The sequence below is a fragment of the Daucus carota genome, chromosome 4 (genome assembly GCF_001625215.2).
Source record: "Daucus carota subsp. sativus chromosome 4, DH1 v3.0, whole genome shotgun sequence".
Classification (NCBI taxonomy): domain Eukaryota; kingdom Viridiplantae; phylum Streptophyta; class Magnoliopsida; order Apiales; family Apiaceae; genus Daucus; species Daucus carota.
The window spans coordinates 45927779-45951640 of record NC_030384.2 but is presented as its reverse complement, the minus strand read 5'-3'; the positions used below and the strand labels follow the sequence as shown (position 1 = coordinate 45951640).

The following is a 23862-nucleotide window of genomic DNA, read 5'->3' as shown; positions in this document are numbered from 1 at the left end:
TAGTTTAATAATTGAAAATAAAATTTTATTTATATATTAGACCGTACTTTTCAAAGTTAAAAGCTACTTAGAGCATGTTTGGCGTTGATTAAAATCTAGGATTTTAAATCATTTTCAATTTAAGCCAAAAATGTATATTTATGTAATGATAGAGAAGCCGACTTTAAGTTCAAAATATGACAAAATTTATTTAAAGCCAAAATTTTGTTGTGTATATTTTTTGAAACAAATTTATATCATTTTTGTGGTTTCTTTTTGATATAAATTAAATTCATCACTCAAATAAATAATTTGTCAAATTATTAAAATAGATAATTTAAACCTTTCACGTTAGGTCATTATGAATTCTAAATTTAATATTATAAATCCGATAATACTAAATTTTTATTATTAGTAACTAGGCCCAATACTGGCGGTCGCGTTTAATTGTAAGCAGTGACATTGATCCAAGAACCGATATGGGCTTTGGATTTGAAAAATTGATGGTAGAAGTAAACAACACTGAGAAATGAAGTTGATTATCGAATCACACAGAAACTGGGAAGGTGACCAGAGGTAGGTGGTCAATGTATCGGATATTTGAGCTAATCTAGAAGGTACATGAATTATTTAAAATAAAATTTGATTCGGACAAATTCTCAGATATTAGTATCTGTTGGGATATAATAATCGTTTGAATTTTTTCACATAATTTAAAAGCTTGATATTAATTTTTTGGATTTACAAAAGGTTAATAAACTCTTGATTCATCCGCCCTTTATCAAAACTTGTAACAAAATATAACTTGATCAATTTCTTTTGATATTTTCTATAATCAAATTCAAGACTTAATTTTTTTATATATTTTGTAAAGTTAAAATTAATCATCTTCATATTTTCAATGGAATTGGGAATTAAAGAGTTCTTGATTTATTAAAAGATTATCGACAATTACATTATTCCAATTTGAATATTTTCTTCATTTCAAATCTGATGCACCCGTTCCATACAAAAAAAAAAAAATCTGATGCACCCGTTAATTATGTAAACACAATTTTTGATCGTAAAATACATTAATTAAAAAGTTTATATATAATATTTAAATAATCACTTTATCCCATGACGAAAGTGACTCTTATAAACTTTTTATGAAATTCTGACCTCATTCATCACTTCTTTCAATAGTCAAAAGGAGGAACACATCTCATATATATCAGAAAAGCTAAAGATTTCGATGAAATGGATAAAAATATCATTTCGTTAAACTTTTTTTATATATATAAATGAGAATAAATCTCAACGAATAAGAATCGGTAATTTACTGTGATAATTTTTTTATTCGACAAAGCTTATTACATAACCGTCGGACATGCAACATGACCAGATAAATTTAAACAGTAAAATTTTAATATCCGAAAAGAAAAATCAGTCTTCTTCTAAGAATCTTGAAAATAAAACAAAAGAAATAAGAAAAATATAATTCGACATATATAACAGATCATATCAAAATATTCTCGCAATAATGATAACTCATAGTTGAGACAATTAAGCTCTCAATTGAGTCACAAATAATAAAATATTAACGTCTCAAACTAAGGTAGAATTAACGCCCTCAAATAAGGTACAATCAAAGCACTTAATTATGAGGCACAATTTACACCTTAATTAAGAGACACAAATAAAACCATTAATTAAGAAGCACAATAAACGCCTTTAATCTAGGCACAATTAATGACTTTATTTTTGAAACCGGACCGCATACTGATCGCAAACCACACAATCAATGATTAAAAATATCATTTAAACGATTATTGTAAAGTAAAAATAAAAAATTTAGTCGATATAATAACAAAATGTTACCTCACAAAATTCATATGATCAGATGAGCCAAAGCTTGGAAATGTATTAGGATCAAAATTCTACCTCAACTACAACCACCACAGCGTTAATCACCTAAGAAGAATGTAAGACTCACTTTCCATTAACTTTTACTTAGTTACAGTATAAATATTTTCAATCATTTGCATTTTAGGTTAGCTGAGCCTGAATTTGTTAAAAAAGTCATGAATTCTAACAAATCAAGGAAAGCAGAACTCTACACTGTCGAAGCTATTAGGACATTGGATAAAGAATACGTTGAGGTATATCATTATATAACATCGTAAAAACATAAATACCTTTGTAAATATCAAAACATACTAAAAGTAACAACTAAATGTTGTAAAGGAACAAGTACTGGCTCATCTCAACATTGTCCAAGTGGACACAAATCAAAAATGGTTTATCCATGTCTGCACCTCCTGTGATACTGAAACTCAACCATTACAAAGTATGGAATGCTGCCCACTTTGCCAAAGGATAGTTCCATACCCAGAAATAAGGTTAGCAAAATCTAATCCTTACCATGTAGTACGTCTAATTATTTTTTATTTGAAACATTAACTGATGAAAAAATATGTAGGTTTCGACTTGCTGTGCTTGCTTCAGATGCTACAGGCTCTCTCCAAATCATATTACGTGACAGAGAGATAAGAATCCTTATTGGGAAAAGAGCAAGAGAAATTATACCTCAGGTTTAAATTCTACAGCTTCAACTATGCTATATTTTGTCGAGACTTACTCTCACTCATCCCAACTTATTGCAGGACGGAAGTTCAACACACTTCCCAAAAGTCCTCAAGAATCTTACCGGCAGACCATTCACCTTCAAATTGGAAATAGCAACAGCAAACATTGGCAATCATGGTGCATTCTACTGGGCAACAAATGTTTGCAACGGCTTCAAAACGGAGGCTGCAAGACAGGAGTTGCAACAAACTACAACAGAAGACACACAAGCAACAACATCAACCTTTCATCAACCGTCTGACCTTAATGCAGAATCTTCAGCCGTCACCAAAGACTGATGAAACATGAAACAATTACGCCTCATATTTCCAAACTTTTCCAAAACACATGAACTATTAACTTTTGCCATTATTATTTTACTCCAGTTGTAATCCTTTAAGTCTTTTTCACTATCTAAAAAACAAATATTTTGTGTTTGCTATATAAAAATATTATTCGGATTGTTATAATTTCTTTTATCTATTTGCTTTTTATTTAATCTGAAAGCCCTGCAACGCGGGCATCAATACTAGTTTTGAATATTCTCTATTCACAAATTAGAATTTTATATAAAATAGTAAAACACGCATTTGCGGTTGTTCTAACGATTCAATAGATCAACGGGTGATTCTCCTTTTCGGCTCGTGCCAGCCTGTTCCCTCTTTCGTATGTTCCTTATCTCTAATCTCTACTAATCATTTACTAATACCATTAAAAAATATAATTAAATAAGATAATCACCAAATTAAGAATGAGTCTTGCCTGTCAGATTATCATAATCAACCACATCATTTTTAATTATTATTTGTCCCATTTCTTGGTCCCTTCCCTCCTATCATTTCCCCAACCTTTTCTTCTCCTTGATTCCTCCCCTCTCCTCTCTCTCAAACCAACAACAACAACCACCCTCTCTTGCTTCTCTCTCTAGAAAAATCCTCCAAAAGAAATCAAAACTTCTACAAATCCCAAGAAAAAAATCGTATTTTTAATTTAACGAATTTATCATGGCAGAAGAGCATGGATGTCGAGCTCCAGAAGGCCACCGTCTTTGCGCCAACAACTGCGGTTTTTTCGGCAGCCCAGCCACCCAGAATTTCTGTTCTAAATGTTATCGTGACATCTCCATGAAAATTGAGCAAGAAAACTCAGCCAAATCCGCCGTAGAGAACTCCCTTTTTCCGGCGGCGGCGGCGGAACCGTCGTCCAACGCCGTCGTGTCGGTACCGGAGAATTCCGACCATGTACGGATATCCGAGGTGGCGGCTGAGGCGGGGACGGCGGCTGTCGTGAAGCCAAACAAGTGCGTGGCGTGCAGGAAACGGGTCGGGTTAATGGGTTTTACGTGTCGGTGCGGGATTACGTTTTGCGGGACCCATAGGTACCCGGAACAACATGGGTGTACGTTCGATTTCAAGGCGGCTGGGAGAGAAGCTATTGCTAAGGAAAATCCAGTAATTAAGGCCGAGAAATTGGCGAAAATCTGAAAGTAATTTGCAACCATTGGATGGTTTCTCGGGGTGGAAATGAACGGACCTGATTAATGATTATGGGGCTGGATCGTTATTTAAGATATTTGTATTATTGCAACCTTTTTCATTTTCATTTTTTATTTTCGTGAAGCTGCGAATCAAGGGCGTGCTAATGTAAATAATAATATTTATGTTTTAAAAGGGGTTGTTGTGTTGATTTGAGATATGGGATTTTCAGTTGTTTTTCTTTTTCTGCTGTTTTGTCGTTTGCGTCCTTCAGAAAAGTTAAGAAATATATTAGTATATTTTTTTGCATGCTTTATTCCAAAAAAATACGGTCAAAACATAAAAGTAATGAAAAGAAAGTTTTTTCTTTTTTTCTTGAAAAGAAAAAGAAAGTTTTTTCTTGATATTCACTCTGTAGTCTGTACTGACCAATTACTTATATTAATATATAAAATAATATAAAAAGTGTTTCAAAAAAAATAATAATATGAAAAGTAAGAAAACTGGGTAATATTTTGAGATTAAGTGTTTCTTTAATTAGCAAATTGTTATTATTTAATTGTTAAACCAAGAAAGATAAAAAAAAAGCATTTATTAATATCAATTTTATATTTACAGAAAATAGACGCATTTTCAATAATTGACCCATAAAGAGCAGAAAGTTTCAATATTTTCTTTTAATTGTATATTTTATTTCTGGCAGGGTCATGTTCATTATGATTATGACCCAACCCATTATCGTAGACCATAATCAACAGCACCATTTTCAATCAATACTATGATCTATACTTCTATACTATACTATAATAACTCAACATGTACAATTTGTCGTCGTACACAATTTTGGTGGTCATCTTTTTTATAACTACAAGTCGATCACATGTAGACTTCTCTTGCTTTTACAATATTAAAGAGTTTTATACTGTTCAAATTACAAACACTTATGATGTAATACAAGATAAAAAAAACTCCTCCATTATTCGTTTAAATATAATTTATATATTATTTATATACTATATTATAATAAACTGATATTGGTATAATTTGTAATGTAATCAGTTGGTAAATATAACCTGATTAAAATCTAATTCATTAATACTAAAATATTAATAAAATGATGTTAAAATTTAAATTATAATTAATAAATTACGAATTCTATAAGCACGGGTTAAAGGCTAGTATTGTTAATATGATTTGTCCCATTTTTCGGCCCCTTCTTTCTTATCATTTTCCCAACCTTTTCTTCTCCTTGATTCCTCTACTCTCCTCTCTCACATCAACAACTACCCTCCTTGTCTTGTTTCTCTCTCGGAACCTCCTACAACAAAATTATTAAAGTAAAATTAATAAAGATTTTCCAAAGAAAAGAATAATTACATATAATAACAAGTTTAAGAGTTGCCTTATAATACGTCCTAAGTTATAATTTAACATTATGTTGATTATCACTATGACAAGCTCTTCAAACCTTTTTATTAGAGCATATCTCTCCTTGTTATATCCTATATTTTAATATAAAATTTTATACACACTTTCTTGATTTTATTAGCATTATTTTTCTTACTCAGCTTTATATTTGTGCTTTAATGATTAAAGAGAACTTTTTGATAATAAAATAGCAAACATATATTAAAAATTGGTCATATTATTATAGTTGAATTTAGATAAATATATTTGAAATCATACATTATATTTTATACTACATTTGAGCACCTTTGGACTTGCTCTAATGGATATAGTCACTTTTGCCTTTTTTGACAAAAATTTAGCTTTATTTTTTTTATCTGTTTGTGTAAAGAGTGAAAAATATTTATAAAAAATTGAAAATGTTTTCCTTTCACAACTTCAACTCCTTTACCAAACAATTTAATAAATTTTAAGTATTAATTTAATTCTCGATTCAAATCCACTTTTCTCTTTTAAAAAAATATATTTTTTCAAGTTTACGTAAGACGCTCCAACATATTTGATATTATCATGGCAGAAGAGCATGGGTGTCGAGCTCCAGAAGGACACCGTCTATGCGTCAACAACTGTGACTTTTTCGGCGCCCAGCCACCCAAAATTTCTGTTCTAAATGCTACCGCGATATTATCATGAAAAATAGAGCGAGAACACACCGCCCGACCCGCGGTTGAAAACTCATTTTCCCGGCGGGCGGGGTGGAACCGTCGTCAAACACCGCCGTATCGGGTCCGGAAACGGGTCGGCTTGATGGGTTTCGCGTGTCGGTGCGGTCTGCGGAGTCACGTTTTGTGGGACCCATTGATACCCGGAACAGCATGGGTGTACATTTGATTTCAAGGCGGCTGGGAGTAGGGATGGCAGTTTTACCCGACCCGATGGATACCCGATCCGTTCCGACCCGATTGGGTCTACCCGAACCCGATTTTTTTGGATCTGGATCCGGATCTGGATCTTATTTTTAGACCCGAAAGAGTTTGGATCTGGATCTGGATCTCAGGTATTCCGAACCGAGACCCGACCCGAAACCCGAAACCCGATTTAAACCCGATCCGAACCCGAAACCCGATAAAACCCGATACAAAATATTATATATATATATATATATATATATATATATTTATGTATATTATGTGTTTAATGTAAAGTATACATATTGAAATATTATGAATTATTAGGTATGAATATTAACATTTTACTTAATTTTATATGCCCAATATAGAATTATTATTCATTTCATCAATATTTTTTTCAGTTATTGTGCATTAAAAAATCTAAATATAATAAAAATATAAAATATAAATGATAAGTTGAATGATTGTATACAATTAAGTTAACATGTTTCACGTGTTTATTGTATTAGACGAAACTTGTAAAACCCTTTTTTATGTTCCTAAATTTTAAAAAAATCAATCATCACATTTTTTTATAGATATATATATTTTTTATTTTTATCTAATTTTATTTTTTAAATATCCGAATTAGACCCGAACCCGAACCGAAACCCGAAAAATCCCGACGGATCGGATCTGGATCTTCATTTTCCAGACCCGGACCCGAACCCGAACCGACCCGAAATATAATGGATCGGATCTGGATCTTAAGAAACCCGATCCGACCCGACCCGTTGCCATCCCTAGCTGGGAGAGAGGCTATTGGCTATTGCTAAGGAAAATCCTGTAATTAAGGCCAAGAAATGAGCCAAAATTTGAGATTAATCGCTTTAATTTTTTACACTGTAATTTGAGCTGTTAAAAAAAACATGCCTCAAAGTATTATTTTTCAAATCTTCTTTTTTTGAATAAAAGTTTAATATTTATATCATTATTCAGGAAAAAAAAATTTTGTAAATAATATATAGAAACTCTTTAATAATATGTAGAAACATGTTTTTTTTACACCTCAAATTACACGTAAAAGTCAAAGCGACTCTTACGGGTGTGTTAGACTGGGTTCTTTACGGATCATTCTTAGCGTGTGATATTTTTTTTTAACAAATATAACTTATAACCTTACAAATGAGTATCTGTTCTACGAAACTCTCGGGGTGAGCCAGGGTCGAACCCTGGACCTGGGACGACAGAGGATAAGTTTTTTACCACTGAGCTATCCAACCGTGCTCTTAATGTGTGAATTGTAATGGACTATGTTTAATTTTGATTTTATGCGCATTCTTGATAAAATGTCAGAGAGTTGATAGGATTTAAGCACAATGCTTCAAAATCTCATAGATTTTGGTGGGATTTCAAAAAACTGAAAAATGCGACAAAATCCATAATTTTAGAAAATCCAAAAAAAATCTATCAGCATTTGAATACCATTAGATTTTAATGGATTTTAAACAATGTCAATTAAATATCTATCGGATTTTAAAATATAATTTAAAATCCTAATTGAATAGCACCAGATTTTGTAGCAGGGTTAACACTTGATACATTAAACCCACTTCAGTGACCAACTAGATAATTAACCCTTTTATATTATAATTTAAAATTTTAATTGAGTATCTCAAAATTTTAATGGATTACAAACAATACCAATCAAATATTTTCGGATTAATGAAGAAAAAAAATACTTTAAAACCTCAATAATACACACCCTTATGGGACCGAGGGAGTAGATGGTTTTCTCGGCTGTGGTCCTGTGGATATGAACCGACCTGGTTGATGACGACGGGGCTATATTGATTGCGTAAGATATTTGTATTAGTGCAAATTTTTATGAAGCTGTAAATTAAGGGCGTGTTCAAGTAAATAATCGGAATATTTAGGTTGGAAGTGCCGGTTAGGGCTGAATTTAGGGGTGTAATTGAACCGAATCAAGTCGAACACTACCAAATTCGGTTCAAACTCGATTGAAAAGTTCAGGACTCGGGCTCAGGTTCGAGTTCGACCGAGCCTTTAATTTCAAGTTCGAGGCTCGGCTCGTAAACAGTTCGATAAGATCGAGTTCGGCTCAAAATCTCGAATCGAGTCACTAAATATTGACAAAAACTCAAAATATGTTCGGTTTGGCTCGAGTTCGATTCGATTAAATATATGAATTATAAATAAAATATTATATATATTTGTAAATATATATTTATAATAAAAAAATTTAAAAATTGTATAAGCCCGATAAGGTTCGTGAACCTTACGAGCCGAGCAATTTGAAGCTCGAGCTCGGCTCGGTAAAACATCCAAATAGCTCGAGCTCGGCTCGATTATTACCGAATCAAATTCGAATATTTTACGAGCCGAGCTCGAGTAGCTCACGAACAGTTTGGTTTGTTTTACACCCCTAGGGCTGATAATCGATACGAATCTGGTGTCTCGAAAATATGATGCATGTCTCATATCCGTTTCGAAAACGATCTAAAGATGGCGGAAAAATTGATTCCGTATATTACATGATACCGGCTATTAGCACACTTATACCCGCTCAGATTCGGTTTTATATAATTTTTCATAATATGATCCTACCCGAATATGATCCACCGTTCATATTCGATTCGAACTCATATACATATTATATTTTAAATCCATCACAATTTGCAAGTAATTAGTCATCATTTAAAAAGAAAAATAATATCTTATTTAAATTTATATCTTCATATAATATGATTTACTTAATGTGGTAATACTTATTATCTTCATATATATTTAATAAATGATATATACCAACATGTAATTATAAATTTTAATTTAAAATTATTATATTTTATAATATTGTGTTTACTTAGACTAAAGGATAATTATTTGAATAATTGAAATAATAATGATAGTTAATATTAGTGGATCATATGCGGCTCATATTCGATGAATCATAAACTACCGGTTAAAAAAATAAAAAATATGATACTAGATCATATTCTGTTTAGATCCGAATCTCAAATACCCGGGATCGGTTTATATCCGAATGATATGATCTCGGATCATTTTGCAGTGCCGGTAGGTTATTAATATGATATAAATTATATCACGAAAAATTTATTAAACCAATATGACATTATTTTAGAGGAACTCGTATAATTATGGAAACATACAATATCATAATTTTATAACGTTGTAGACTGTTCTGAGACCTGTAGAGATTAAACAAATATAAACAATAGCGTGAGTTTGCTAAAGTATTGGTTAGAGTTAGAGATATTTAAAATTAATATTATAACTTTTATTTATAATATTTTCTACTATTTTTAGTAAGTATTTTGTATTTGACGATATTATAAATGTTGGTGTGTTCGATGATTTGAGATCTGGAATTTTCACATTGTTTTTTATATTATTTTTCCTGCGGCTTTGTCGCTTGTGTCCGTTAGGAACAATGCAAGGTTCAATAATGCAGGCAAAACCAAGTCGGCATTTCTTGTTCATATGCATGACTAATAAAATATCCTGGGCTTCTTTTATATATAATTCTAATTATATATATATATATTCTATAATATAGAAATCAACTACTACATCTATTTTTCTCACATAATACCTATCTTATACATAAAATACCAAACACTTATGACTTATACTAATGAACACCGAATAACAATGAACAAAAGAAAAAGTTTCAAACTAAATCACAATCTAAAGTAGCTAAAAAGTGTACAATGATGGGAGAATGAACAAAAAAAAGAAGCAGAAAATATCAATAAACAATTCATTCTGGTTGTTAAAAAAAAGAAACATACTATAAAAATTCATGTAATCCTGGCTTCGAAATATATAAATTGAAAATTAGTGTACATCCAACGATTTCACACAGACAAAGATAATAAAATCCAACATAAAATATATTTTGAACGAAATCTGATATTCAAGTAAAGCTGTAGAAATATTTCCTGTCATTTTTTTATATTTAAATCGATTAATATTAGACACCAAAATGGGTGTCTGTGATTCATTCTCTGCCAGAAATAGGTTCCTAGATGAGAGGGAATATTTGAGCATAAAATCCTCGTAAAAAGGTTTTCTTAACGGAGCTTGTAATTTTAAAAAAAAAAAATCTAATAACTTATTGGTATTTAATGAAATTCCCTTATATATTAAGAAATTTTGCATAAAGTATAGACAAAAAAGGCGCACAAATAAGAATATCCTGGATCAATACTGCCCCCGGCCCGGATCCCAAGGTGGGCTTTCAAGCAAATAAAGGAACAAGTAACTTATCCATGGATCCATACCTTGTGTACGTCCGCAAATATATTAACGTTATCATTGTCGGCCCACTGAAGCTTGATATAAGAAAACGGGCTCAAGCAACAATTTGAATCGTAGAACTATGGATTGTTGGCACTTCCATGCGAATATGGGTGATGGCTCTTCTGTATGACACCTTCGCAAATGTAGCAAACGTAAAAGTACTCGTCATGGTAGTAATAGTTCTGACTTCTGATGATTCGATCGATAATAGATTTGATTAATATAATATATTTATTTTATATTAATATTATAAATTAAATTTACTTTATTATTTTGATATGTTTTTTTTTGAAAAAATTATTTTGATACATCTAATTAAATTTTTGATTAATAATTTTGATTAATACTCAATTGTCTGGTTATTTCATTAATTAATTGACTGTAAGTCTAATAATTAATTTTAATTTCTATTTTTCACGATACTCCTCTCCCTCCATAACGGTATCCACCAGTCACCGCACAAGTCCATAAAGACCATAGTATATGCTTGCAAGTGTTTCATTCGTAACAGGGTATTACATTATTTACACTCATGTTGCAAACTTTTTTAGATCGGGACATTTCAACTGTGATCCAAAAATTTGAATTTAGAAAATTTTTATTCTAAATTATTTTAATCATCGACTAAAAAGTGATCCAAATTTCGGGTCCAGTTTATTGATCCAAATCTTTTATTATTTGATGATCTTGTTAATTTTATTAAAGATAGATTAATTAATATTTTAATATAATAAAAATAGTAATTAATTATAAAATAAAATTTTAAAATACATAAAAATTCAGAATACATGAAAATTAAAACATGAAACAAAATAATACAACATTGATAATTAAAAGATAATACAACTTTAAATAAAAATTAAATTATCGATGTAGCCGGCTAAATTTCCTCCGAGATGATCCATGTTGAATTTCGAAATGCACTGATTGAGTATTTGTGGAAAGAATATATACTAATTTTGTGGAGTATAATTTTTATGTAATATTTAGTGCTTTTAATTTATTTTTATGGTACCGTTTTACTTTTTTCTGAATTATTTTGTAACATTTATCTTTATCTAGTTGTTGATTTTATTATTATAATTAATAAAGAAATTAGTTAAACATTTTCGAGATCTAAAATCAAAGTATATGATATAATAATAATGAATAAATTTGGATCTATATTTGAATCACAAGATTGGAATAAGATTTAGATACCGTCCTAAATTTAGATCATTTGATAATCCAAATTTAGATTTATGATTGGAGTTGGTCTTACGATCACATTGTTAACAAAATTTTAATAATATAATCACATTGTTATTGATGCGGATTAGAAAGAGTTTCAGAATTTCGTAATATATAGGTCAAAATTAACTCGTGAAAAACATGGATCGTTAGATAGAGATCAAACATTTGACCCGAAAATAAGGAAAATAGCTTGGAAAAAAGCACGTTAAGTAAAATCAATTCTTGCTTTAAAAAGGATGATTTAATTTTTTTTCACATACCAAATTATTCCTCAAGGCATCAATATTTTATAAAAACTCTCAATTTTTTGGACACACTTCTGAGTTTATAAATATCATAACTAAAATTGTATATATTTGGGTGTGTCATTCTGTCACTCAGAAAAAACTTCAAAAAACAATAATTCGAAATACTCCTATGTGGTTATTTTTTTTTAATGGTATTTGGAGAGGAAGAAGAATCGTAGTGATAAATGTGGCAAAACGGAGGCAGTCTAAATTTTCATTCGTAGGAACCAAAACCTGACAAATAGATACTTAAAATTGTAATTATGTGCCTAAAGTCGGTCATCTAATTTGAGATGGAGGGAGTATATGTCATGCCAGCAGGGTTCATCATAATTCACAGCGCCCTTTCTCATTACGGTGCATGGTTAGAAATTATTACAGTTCTAGAACAATTAAGTTTTTTAATTTTATTGTTAATCAAACAGGGAACATATAATTCTTATGCAGTTAATAAAAATTGTAATATTGGTGGCCTTTCTCTCTTACAATACAGAATAATTTTATGTCAGAACTGTTTTCATTTGAATAAACCTAAGGATTGACAAAATCAGAAAAACAAGTACAAAATGTTGGTAGTAGAAGAAAATTGGAAGCTGAAAAGGTGAGCAGGTTCACACAACTCCTTTATATGAACATTGGTGGAGGGAACTGGCCTTGTACATGTTCTGGTATGCCCCCATGCAACAGAGTGTTGTGTTGGCTTAAAGGTAGTTTGTAATAATGTGATGTTTATGGAAAGGCGAACATCTGAAATACACCGTGATCATACTTATATTTAATCGTTTGTATCGGTACCGTAGAAAATGTGAATCGGATTTAATCAATAAAATCACAAATAAGTATTATGAGAGATTAGTTGGAATATTAATCGTAAATTTGTCGAATGACTAATTGAATAAGCGAAAATTTAACTAGTTCAATCACGGCCAAAACACGAATTAATCGGTGATTAATCATTTTTAGAAAAAAGTTTTTATACATATGTTCCTGTTCCGGTAAGTAAATTAGTACTCCGCCGTCCTTCAAAATCGAAACAAAATAAAACACCTATAATGTTCACTCCAAATTAATCCTGATTATCTAAGAACGGTTTTTCTAGTGGGCACACACTAAGCACCAAATTTTATAAGTTTAGTGGTTTTTGATTGGCTCATTCTTCTTTATAATGGTGGACTCCTCCTGCAAATTCACCAACCACATCAATCAAAATCCACCAAAATTATAGAATTTGATGCTTACTATGTGCGCATGACCACATACTAGACAACCCCATTTAAGAAAGTAAGCAGGATACTCTCGAAAATTTATTCATTTTGATGAACCGAGTGTAAAGTGTATTGGCGTCTAGTAAAATAAGATGCGGAAACAGTTGAATTAGTCCAGTAATTGCATTTCGAAGAAAGTAAAGCAAAAGCTTCTGTGCATGTCTGGGCGTATAAGTGAAAGTATCGTTTTTCACACAAATTATAAGTATGATGAGAAAGTAAAGGGCCAAGAAATGATGGGGATGAATTCTGTGCATGAGTAAGTCTTACCATTGACAACCATTTTTTCCTTATGCAAATATGATTAATAAATGTGTGGTAGCAGTTTTAATGAACATAGGCACAAGGGTGTGGGGGAGAAGAAAAGAGAGGCGATCTCCACCGTCGGATCGAACACCCCTAAGAGCATGATGAAACAGAGAAACAAAGGGTACATGCATGATCACCGTTCTAAAGTATAATTATGAAGGCTAAACTGCTCTCACGTGTAGGGTTCAATGCACTTAAGGACAATAATGGTAAATTCCATCATTAGCCCTCGCAGCAGGTATTAGTAATTATGGGAAATGATTAAATATAAAAATTATTACTACCTCTCCCTCCCCGTAAAGTAAAAAAAGATAGGCGATTTGATTTTGATTTTCAATTTTCAATGGAGATGAAGTCATTGATGCATGGGTATGGGCCGGAAATAGGGGAATGGTTGAATTAATAATTTTAATAAATAATAATCATAATAATAATAACTCAGCCCCTGCAAAACAATGCGTTCACATGCCCAGCAATTATTCTGAATTAAGTACATTACACGGTTGAACCAAATCTAGTACTCCCTAGCTTAGCCTACTGCTTTCTCCCATGGCTAATGTAATCATAATAAAAATAGATATATACATATACATAAATTTTGTATGTGAAAATGGATGGGTAATTGAAGAGTACAGAGCTGAGGGTCAATGAATTATTAATGGGGTATTTATAGGAGGACGCAATTGTTAATGTGAATGATGATGGGTACTCAATTAGGTTGAACCCATTCTTGATATCAATGACTATGCAAATCTTTTGTTCACTGTCATCAATCTCATTCTGTGTAATTTCTCGTATTTTTAATTGAAATCCCTCCCTTAGTGAGATCTTGTCGTGTAGACAGGCTTTAGTAATCCGAGAAATAGCTGTGGATTTGGGAATATCATATGTGTATATGTGTATTATGCATGTAATGTACTCTATGTTATTGAATGGGAAAAATTGGTGATCCAAAGATTGAGAAAAAGCATAATGAGATTGAGTTTCCATGTTCTTGCATGTTGGGTTGTCCAGACAGTTCACCTGTTTTTTTGGCCCGTGTTTATCTCGCCGCTTCATGCCTTTGGTTCATTTCAAGACGAGAGTACTTGCGGTTTACAATACCAAAGGGTTTACTTAGCATACTCCATCCTTCATAAAAAAGCTAAAATTTATTACATCATATTATAATTAAAAATCAATGATAATATATAAAAGTTTATTTACTGCAATCATACATTATTTCTAATTTTAAATATAATTAATCTATTAATTTTGATTATATTCCACATACATGTTGTAAGATCAACGTTATCTGTTATATGTTATGTGTTATCATATTAACAATAGCATATAATTTTTAAAATGTAGTTAATCACTGTAATCAGTATCATCGAAGTAAATTATGGTTCGACATATTTCACGGTATAGGTCCAGTTTAACCGACCATTTTTAACCAACATCGTTGAATATTCTCTTAGTTCATGTTGGACATTAGTTGCTTAAATTATAATTTTGTATTTAAAATTTATATGTTTTATATAATTTTTTATGATTAATTTATATGAAAAAGTTTTAATTGAAGATATAATGAGAAAAAGTATTCTATGCTCAAAAAAACATAAAATTATCTACCGACTTCTGGTGAAATTAAAATAACAAATTCTGCAAAAGAAACAAAAATTTGGCGTTTTGGGTTTCTGATCGCCATACTCTTTCTGCAGAGCAAGTGAAAAACAACGGATGTTAATTAAACAGCGATAGGCCATAAATAAGAGCTAATGATTACTAGTTTAAAATGGTCCAAGAGGCTAACCAGGAGCCAGCCCAATCAAACGAGCTCCACGAGGGTAATACTGGATATTAGTTGTCATTTTTTCACTATGCCCCCTTGCCCATTATCTGAATAATTATAAATCATTATTTACATTTCATGTGGTAATTACTTCATTAAGTGCAAACTAGCATGTATCCATCTGTCTAAACACTGGTAATTCACGTTATTATCAGCTTTCTTCGACTCATATAATTATCACATCCCTACTAAAATCTGATTATCTGTGTAAATATTAAAAATAACGTACATGCATTACTTGTGAGTTGTGATCACTTTTCATGTACTATGGTAATTAAACCAATGAACAACAAAAGGAAAAAGAAAATGTTAAAGAAATGATATAATTATGATAATTACTTAAGGATAAGACAATTAGACAGTGAAGGGCAAATCAGTCAAGTGAGGCATGCGAAAGATGAAGAAAAAGTTAAAACAAGAAACAAAAAATAAATTGACAATATAAAATAGATGTAAGAAGATTCAGTATGAGAATTTAGCAGATGAAACAAACAAACAAATACAAAAAAGAAAAGAAACTGATGATGATGATGAGAGAGTGGTGGTGATGATGGGCTGAGTCGGTTCGACCCAATCCAAACCATCATTGCGAATCTCCAAACGGCCGAGCCCACCATCATTTGAGACCTCGAGAAAAATTTCCCATACCCAAAACACCCTCACACCACACACAGATTCACAAAAATCTCTCCCTCGCTGCCAAAACAATCATTCACGTGACGCCATCACCCTTCCATATTCTAAAGAAAAAACATCATTAGAAATCATAGTAGAAGGAGAAGAACATTAAATCCTTACCTATTCAAGCCGCCTTCCGTGCTTACACATGCATGATTTTTATGGTTGCCCCCCACTCTCTCTCTACCAAATCTTTTCCGCTTTCTCTCTCCTCCCCTTTTTTCCACTATATATACACACTTCTTTGCCTCCCTCTGTCCCTCATTCATTCACTCACTCTCCATCTTTCTAGTACTGCAAATCCTCACACTTTCTTCTTACAAATTTCTTCTTCATTTTCCGGTAAAGATTGATAATCAAGAAAATTACAATTGCACTTGTATTTAGTTCATTGCATGCATGCATGTCGAATAATATGTTTTATTGTGAAATAATTATTATTTTTTTGGGATTGTGTAGAGCAAAGAAATGGAGAGATTGAACTCAAAGCTGTACATGGAGAACTACTACATAATGCAAGAGAACGAGAAGTTGAGGAAGAAGGCTCAGCTTCTGAACCAGGAGAATCAGGCGCTTCTGTCTGAGCTGAAGCAGAGGCTGAGTCAAGCTAACAACAACAATAACAATCAGAATGACAACAATGCCCCCAACATTCCAGACCTCAACATCTCAACCTCCGGCCACTCGACTTCTTCATCCAGGAAGGCATGAGGGAGCAGGGGCTGAATGGGGAAATCACTTTTGCTCTGTTTGTGTAAGGGTAGGCAGAGGAGTTGGAAATACTAGTAGAAGGAATCATCATCAGGTTCTGTTAATTATAGTAGTAGTACTAATAGGTGGGATGGTGGTAGTGGCAGGAGTATCTATCTAGAACAAGTAACTTTTTCAACTTTTTATGTTTATCTTATTATGGACTTATGGTGGTTAAAAAAATACTACTGTCTGATCTGATGTAGTGTTTTCTCGACTTGGGTACATCAGGCTCGCTCTATGTCAATTAGAAAGGGAATATAACAATTTTAATTTCTACTTCTCCTCTTACACACTGCCCTTTATCTTATTAACTTATGTTAAACAACAATTTAAAATGCTTGATTGCTGGTGACAAATTTGAGTACTGTGTGTAACTCTGCATTTTCTTTTGAAACACTTTAGAAAAGTAGTTGTAATGCAAACTTGAAACCTGCAGCGGCAGAGGAAAATCGCAGTGAAATAATCACATGGCTATGCTACCTCCAGAATATCTGACCTTGTGTGATGGTTTTTGGTTGCGATGAACGATATGTCACATGAGTGTACGAAAAATTACTGTATTTTCATCAACTATTGAATTTGCTCGATCATGTGTTCGGCGTCTCAGATTTTTAAAATAAAAATAAAAATGGGCACTTTATCTTGTTACACGAACGAGTTTAAACATTTTGTTCATTTTTTCCTATTTTATTTAATTCTATTGAAATGTGGACCTTCGATTTTTGTTACTCGTACTTGAAAGTAAGGTATCGATTATTCCAATTGTGCAAGTTACCGTAATGGTCCATATGGACGTATTTTATGCTATAAACCATCCTCAATGTCACATTCGAAATAATAAATAATTTTTCCGAGTATTGTTCAAGCAAGTTGAGTACGAGCTTGTTTGATTATGAAAAAATTATTATCTCTTCGAAGATGGCAACTCTTGTCAAGTAAAATTTGAAGTACACGAAGCTTGGATCAGTTTAATATAAATATACACGATTTAGAGACAAATACATGTACGTGTGTGAATTGTGATTATAAATTTTAAATCTAGTACCTTATTTTGTACTTCTAAACGTCCGTCATTGAATAATTATAAAATTTTATAGAAGAACAGAAAATTATTCACAGCAACTAATTCACATTTCTCATGTCACCGGACGTCATATTGCGTGACTGACGATCGGAGAGACTCGAAGACGAGCAAAGTAAGTGAAGGTATTCGCGTCAAAAAAATCAAAATAAATTAAGCTTTTAATTTCTGATTTAGAATTCAACGAACAGTTCTGAAATGTTTTAATAAACATAAGATATTACTTGGAAAATACTGATAGAGTGTTAATATAAACTAGCGTAAAAGCCCGTGCGAGGCACGGACCCGTCATTTATAAATCATTTTTTATATTATATATTTTTATTAATAGTTCAAATTTTGATTTTCTATATAATATTATTTTTATGAATTTTTTAGATATATATTTTACAATAAATTAATAATATTCATGATAACTGATTCAACATAACTGATAAATTTGTATATAGCTCGAATTGGCACAGTAACGATAAAATTATAGACACGGTTTGAGCAAATCATATAAACAAACCCATGAAATGGTAGGATAATTAAAATTGATTTAATATGTTCGTGTGCTACGAACGACCATTAAAAAGAGATAGGATCAAACATTGATGGACATCCTATATAAAACATGCTTATATTTTTTAAGATTTCCTACAAATTTTAGTTCCATAATATTTTTTTAAAATTTTTTTCTCCAGAAAAAAGTCTGACGTTTAAACTTTTATTCGAAAAAACAAAAATTTTTAAAAATATTATGAAACTCTATTTTATAAGAGCCTCAAAATGCGTGCTAACAGTAAACGTAAACACCTGTTGGGACGAAAGGAGTACTTGTTATCTTTTCCCGCCTCTCTCTTTCCTACTCCCCCTCATGAGGGTGTTTTACTAATTATCAATCAATTATCGGTTAGTGATACATTGATTATTGGTCAGTTGTATCAGGGATAACAAATACGAGATTCGAATTTTGATGTATAGCCTAAACACAAAAATATATAACGCGAATAATCCACCAAATATGTATCAATAATACAATCAATCAAATTATGATAATCAAACCTAACATACTCAAGCATCCGCTCTCAAGTCATACTCAAATCTACATCTAAAACACACATGATAGACAAAATATGACCATGTATATATAATTATATTAAATTTAGCTAAATCAGAATGTAATTCTGAAGTACCTAATTGCAATTGTAAAATCTCTAACTCGAATCAAAATTCAATTCATATCGGGTTAATACTAATCGAGTAATCATTCGCCAACCCTACCTTTTATAATAATTGTAAATATACAATTATTATCCATATATATTTAATATGCCAAGTCCATGTTAATATTATAATGAGTAGATACCTAACAGTTCGATAGATTATTAAATACTATGTTGTTACCTTATGATGAGAGTTTATCGACATGTAATGGATTTTTTTATATAATAATTTATATGTGATTATCTGTTTAATAGTCAACTGTTAGAATATGTTGACTAAAATTTGACTAATTTGATCTAACATTTGTAAAAATTTATCTAATATCATAACATAAACTACAATTCATCATATAATCCATATATATTAATGAATATTTAATCTCTAAAATCAATTTATAAATATATCCAAACCTTTTAAACAAATATTTTTCAATTAATATGAGTACTCGTTACTCGATAGGCTTATCAAGTCAAAATGAAATTTAATTTTTAGAAACATTAGTTAGCTATCAATTAACTTGCCACTTGAGTGTTAGAGTTTTGTTGAACACCATTAGCGGTCGTAACCTTTAGATCACAAGATATATGTCTAAATTTTTTTTATGTACTCACACTCTTTATACACAATACGTAACAATTCTACTATTTGTTATTAAATTAGTGTCAATAATTAATGTGAAACTCTAGATTGATAAATATGATTGTACACTTGTACTATTATAGACACATACACACAAACATATTAGAAATAAGATTAACAAACAAAATCACTCCATTAAAAGATAAAAATTAATTAATTACGATATTAGAAACAACACTAAGTTAAATCGAAAATAATTTGAGGTATCCGCACATGTAAAAAGATCATACTTTCTTTTTTGATAAAATAAAAATCAAGAGATCTTAATTTAATATGATGTAGAGTTTACATGAGAGTTTATTTAAATATCCCACGTTCAATTCACATGAATTAATTTAATACAATATAAATTAACTAATACGTCAGCATTTAATATTCAATTTTTTGTAATGAGTAGTCATAAATACGTGGCAGTTGTAATTAAATGGATATATATTATGTAAATGTATTAATTACTAATACTTAATATATCAAGTATAATAAATGAATCATATATTGGTAATTTTGTAATTAATTAATATAAGGGTATAATGGACATTTCACAGCCATTTTATTTGCTCTTTTTGCCCTTGGTTGCCATTTAATATATAGAAGTAGATAACCTCTGCTTTGAAAACTTTGAGAGTGGTTTTGAAAACTACTACCTCCGCACATTTATTTTTATAAAAAATTTCACTGTTTGGTACTCCTTATTTTGATGTATTTATAAATTATAAACTATAGTTTTACAATTTATTTTTTCTAAATAATAAATTTGAAATTTTATTTAACTAAATTATTAAAATTATATTTATTTATAAGACAAAGTGTGTGTCATATCCCATTGTCTGTACATGATTTGTTGGGACTAAAGGAGTATAAAACGGTATAAAACGGTTCGATAAAATATTTACACGAATTCGAAACTGAATTTTTAAATTGAGGTTTTAATATCTACTGGAAGCAGAGAACACAGAATACGTATGAGTGATGGGAAGGGAGGATCTAATCGAGAGGGTAACGTCACCAAAGATTTAGTAGGGTGATCAGACTAGAAACCAAGACAGACAGAACGAAGTCAATTAGATTTCATTAAAATGTTTGAAAAACGGTGTCTTCTAAATTCAAATCTGATAAATACTCTCCATCATTTCGATTCATGTCATCACTATGCAAATACTAGTACTCGCTAGGTTGACTATAAAAAGACAGAGGGGTAGATTGCAGAGGGGGATTATATCACATAAATATATGGTACAAAATCTACGAATGTCCATTCATGTATGATTGTACTCTGTGTTTTCTTAAATTTACTCGATGGTATTGTATGGGTAGCCCCAAAATCCCCAAGTCAAACTGGAGGCTGCAGTAATTGAATGAGGAAGAAGATGAGCATGTTGTTTTATGATTACGGTTAACTTCAACTCCAAGCCCCAGACTGCCAGAGCAAAAGTCGGGCAACCGATGCAGCTTCTTCACGGCCAATCATTCTTCCGTAGAAATTTGGTTTCATGTTACGTGTATTTGTTTCTCGAATTTTACTATTGCCAAACGTGTGACCGATACGGGAGTTTGTTTTATCGAATTTATGTGGGTGTTTGGTAAAGACTTATAAGTCCAGCTTCTGGATTATAAGTTAGGAGCGCTTATTCGTACCGTTTGTGTAATAAGTCAAGAAGCACTTATAAAAGCTAGGAATGCTAGCTTTTGTTTCAGGGTTTCAACTTATTTCCCAAACACTTTAATCACTTATAAGTCTTATCTTGCTTCTAACTTCTACTCCACTTATTTATTTTAAGCAAGAAACACTTTTTTGAAGCTCACCCAAACGGCCTCAATGTCTTTTGGACAAGAATTATTTTGGATGAGAAGATGAATGTAATTGAGTAAGATACTTGAGCAAGTCCAGCCGTGTTTTATAAAATATAATAAAAATTTAGTATTTTATCACTTTATTAATTTAGTAACATGTCTTTAATTACTACACAAGTGTGTGACTGTATATAATATGTTTGTTTTTCATTTTTTTTCCGACTCTCTTTAAAAAAAACTAGTTGAGAATCCGCGCGTTGCGGCGGCCTATAAAAATTATATTAATGATCTAATATTAATATTTGTAGAATAAAATAATTTTATGACTGTCTATAAAAAGTATATTAATGTTTCAAGTTAATATTTGTAGGATAAAATAAAATTATATTATAAAAATCTTGATGTAATACAAATACAAATATATAAAATTGCAAAATTGGACTATAATTCATGGTGAAAAAATGAAAATAAATTTATACACGTAATTAACAATTTAAAGCATGACGAATCTTAATTTTATTTGTTTTTTTTTTGAAAAAGTAATCATGTTCTTACATTGTCACCTTCCTCCAATTTTTTTAAACTGATTGTGCACAAAAACATTTAACTTAAATATAACTACCCTCTTAAAAGTTGCTTGAACGGAGCAAACAGATAATGCATGAATAATTTTTTCATGTATACAAAGTAAATAATATAAAAATTAACAACAACAAACATGTCCGATGAATAAAACAAATATTATAAAAGAATAACCAACAAACATACATCATTAATAGTTAATTTATTTTATTGACATCAACCATCAATATCTTATCAAGATTATATTCTTTTCCCGTATTTGGATTTGTCGACTCCAATGTAACGGTCTATAACTACATTTGCTTGCAACAACTTTTACTGTAACAGCCTTCACTTATTGTTGCAGAAGAACGACACCTCCGAATTAGAAATCGAGAAAGAGAAAGGTATTTCCAATTTTTGATATTTTTCATCCAAATATTTCAGAAAATTAAAAAAATAGAACGGAGCGATGTGAGAGGCGCCACCTACACGCCCCTTGCTTCTCCTTTAAAAATCGAGTAAGAGAACTATCAGGTAGGTTTGTGGTATTGAGAGAGGAGGTTGTGTTTAGATGATCAAAATCCTACGATCTATACGGGTATTTATAGGTGGAGAAAAACTTGTTTGCTACTATTTCCCATAATTAAATAATCTGAACAAAATCAGATTAAAATTTTCAAGCTACTATATTCCATAAATAATCTGTCTTTCCCATAATTGAATAATCTGAAACAAAATCAGATTAAAACTTTCAAGCTACTATATTACATAAATAATCTGAAACAAAATCAGATTCTTAAACTTGCTTCTAATATACCCGAAACTAAAAAAGGTAATTCTATTTTTTGATATTTTTCATCCAAAAATTCCAGAAAATTAGAAAAATAAAACGGAGCGATGTGAGAGGTGCCACCTACACGCCCCTCGCTTCTCCTTTGTATAAGTATATCGATCCGAGTTGTAAATCTTTTTACTCATTCGTATTGTATCTGCATTGTTCAAGATATAAAACTTAGTCTCTAGATAGTCGGCTAAGAAAATAAGAGTTCTAGTGCCGAATTTGCTAGTCTTGTATTTGGAAATATATAATTCTTAAAGAGCAAAGAGTAAAGATCTAAAATGGACTCCTTTCTTTTGGTTTTCGAACATAATTCAACGCTTGAGTGAAACCCCTTCCAAGAAATTATTTGTGAATATTCTTCATATGAAAAATTAATTTAATATAGTATTTTGACCCCGAGCAATTACTTGATAAACACAATCTTTTATTTTTAACAGAATCAAATGATCATATAATTTAAAAAATGTTAATTTGTTAGAACCAGGCTCAATAAGTGGTTGAATTCATGAATATCAGCTTCAATATTAAATATATGAGTGACATAAAAAAAATGAATCACAAACATCTAAATTATGAATGTTGTATTCACTTGGATGAAATGAATTGAAGAATAAGTGAATTAAAAATCATAAGAAAGTTGTATGAAAATAAATGAAGTACGAAACAATAATAATTT

At 30.9% G+C, this 23862-nt stretch overlaps 1 protein-coding gene and 1 pseudogene across 1 annotated transcript; both read left to right on the top strand.

Moving 5' to 3' along the window:
- The first annotated feature begins 3409 nt into the window (after window positions 1-3409).
- Window positions 3410-4277, top strand: LOC108216129 (zinc finger A20 and AN1 domain-containing stress-associated protein 4). The gene has a single exon (XM_017388809.2). It carries the CDS (start codon window positions 3591-3593, stop codon window positions 4068-4070), a length of 480 nt encoding a protein of 159 aa, XP_017244298.1. The 5' UTR covers window positions 3410-3590; the 3' UTR covers window positions 4071-4277.
- A 1761-nt stretch (window positions 4278-6038) lies between these two features.
- LOC108217459 (zinc finger A20 and AN1 domain-containing stress-associated protein 4-like) lies at window positions 6039-7950 on the top strand (annotated as a pseudogene).
- Window positions 7951-23862: the final 15912 nt, after the last annotated feature.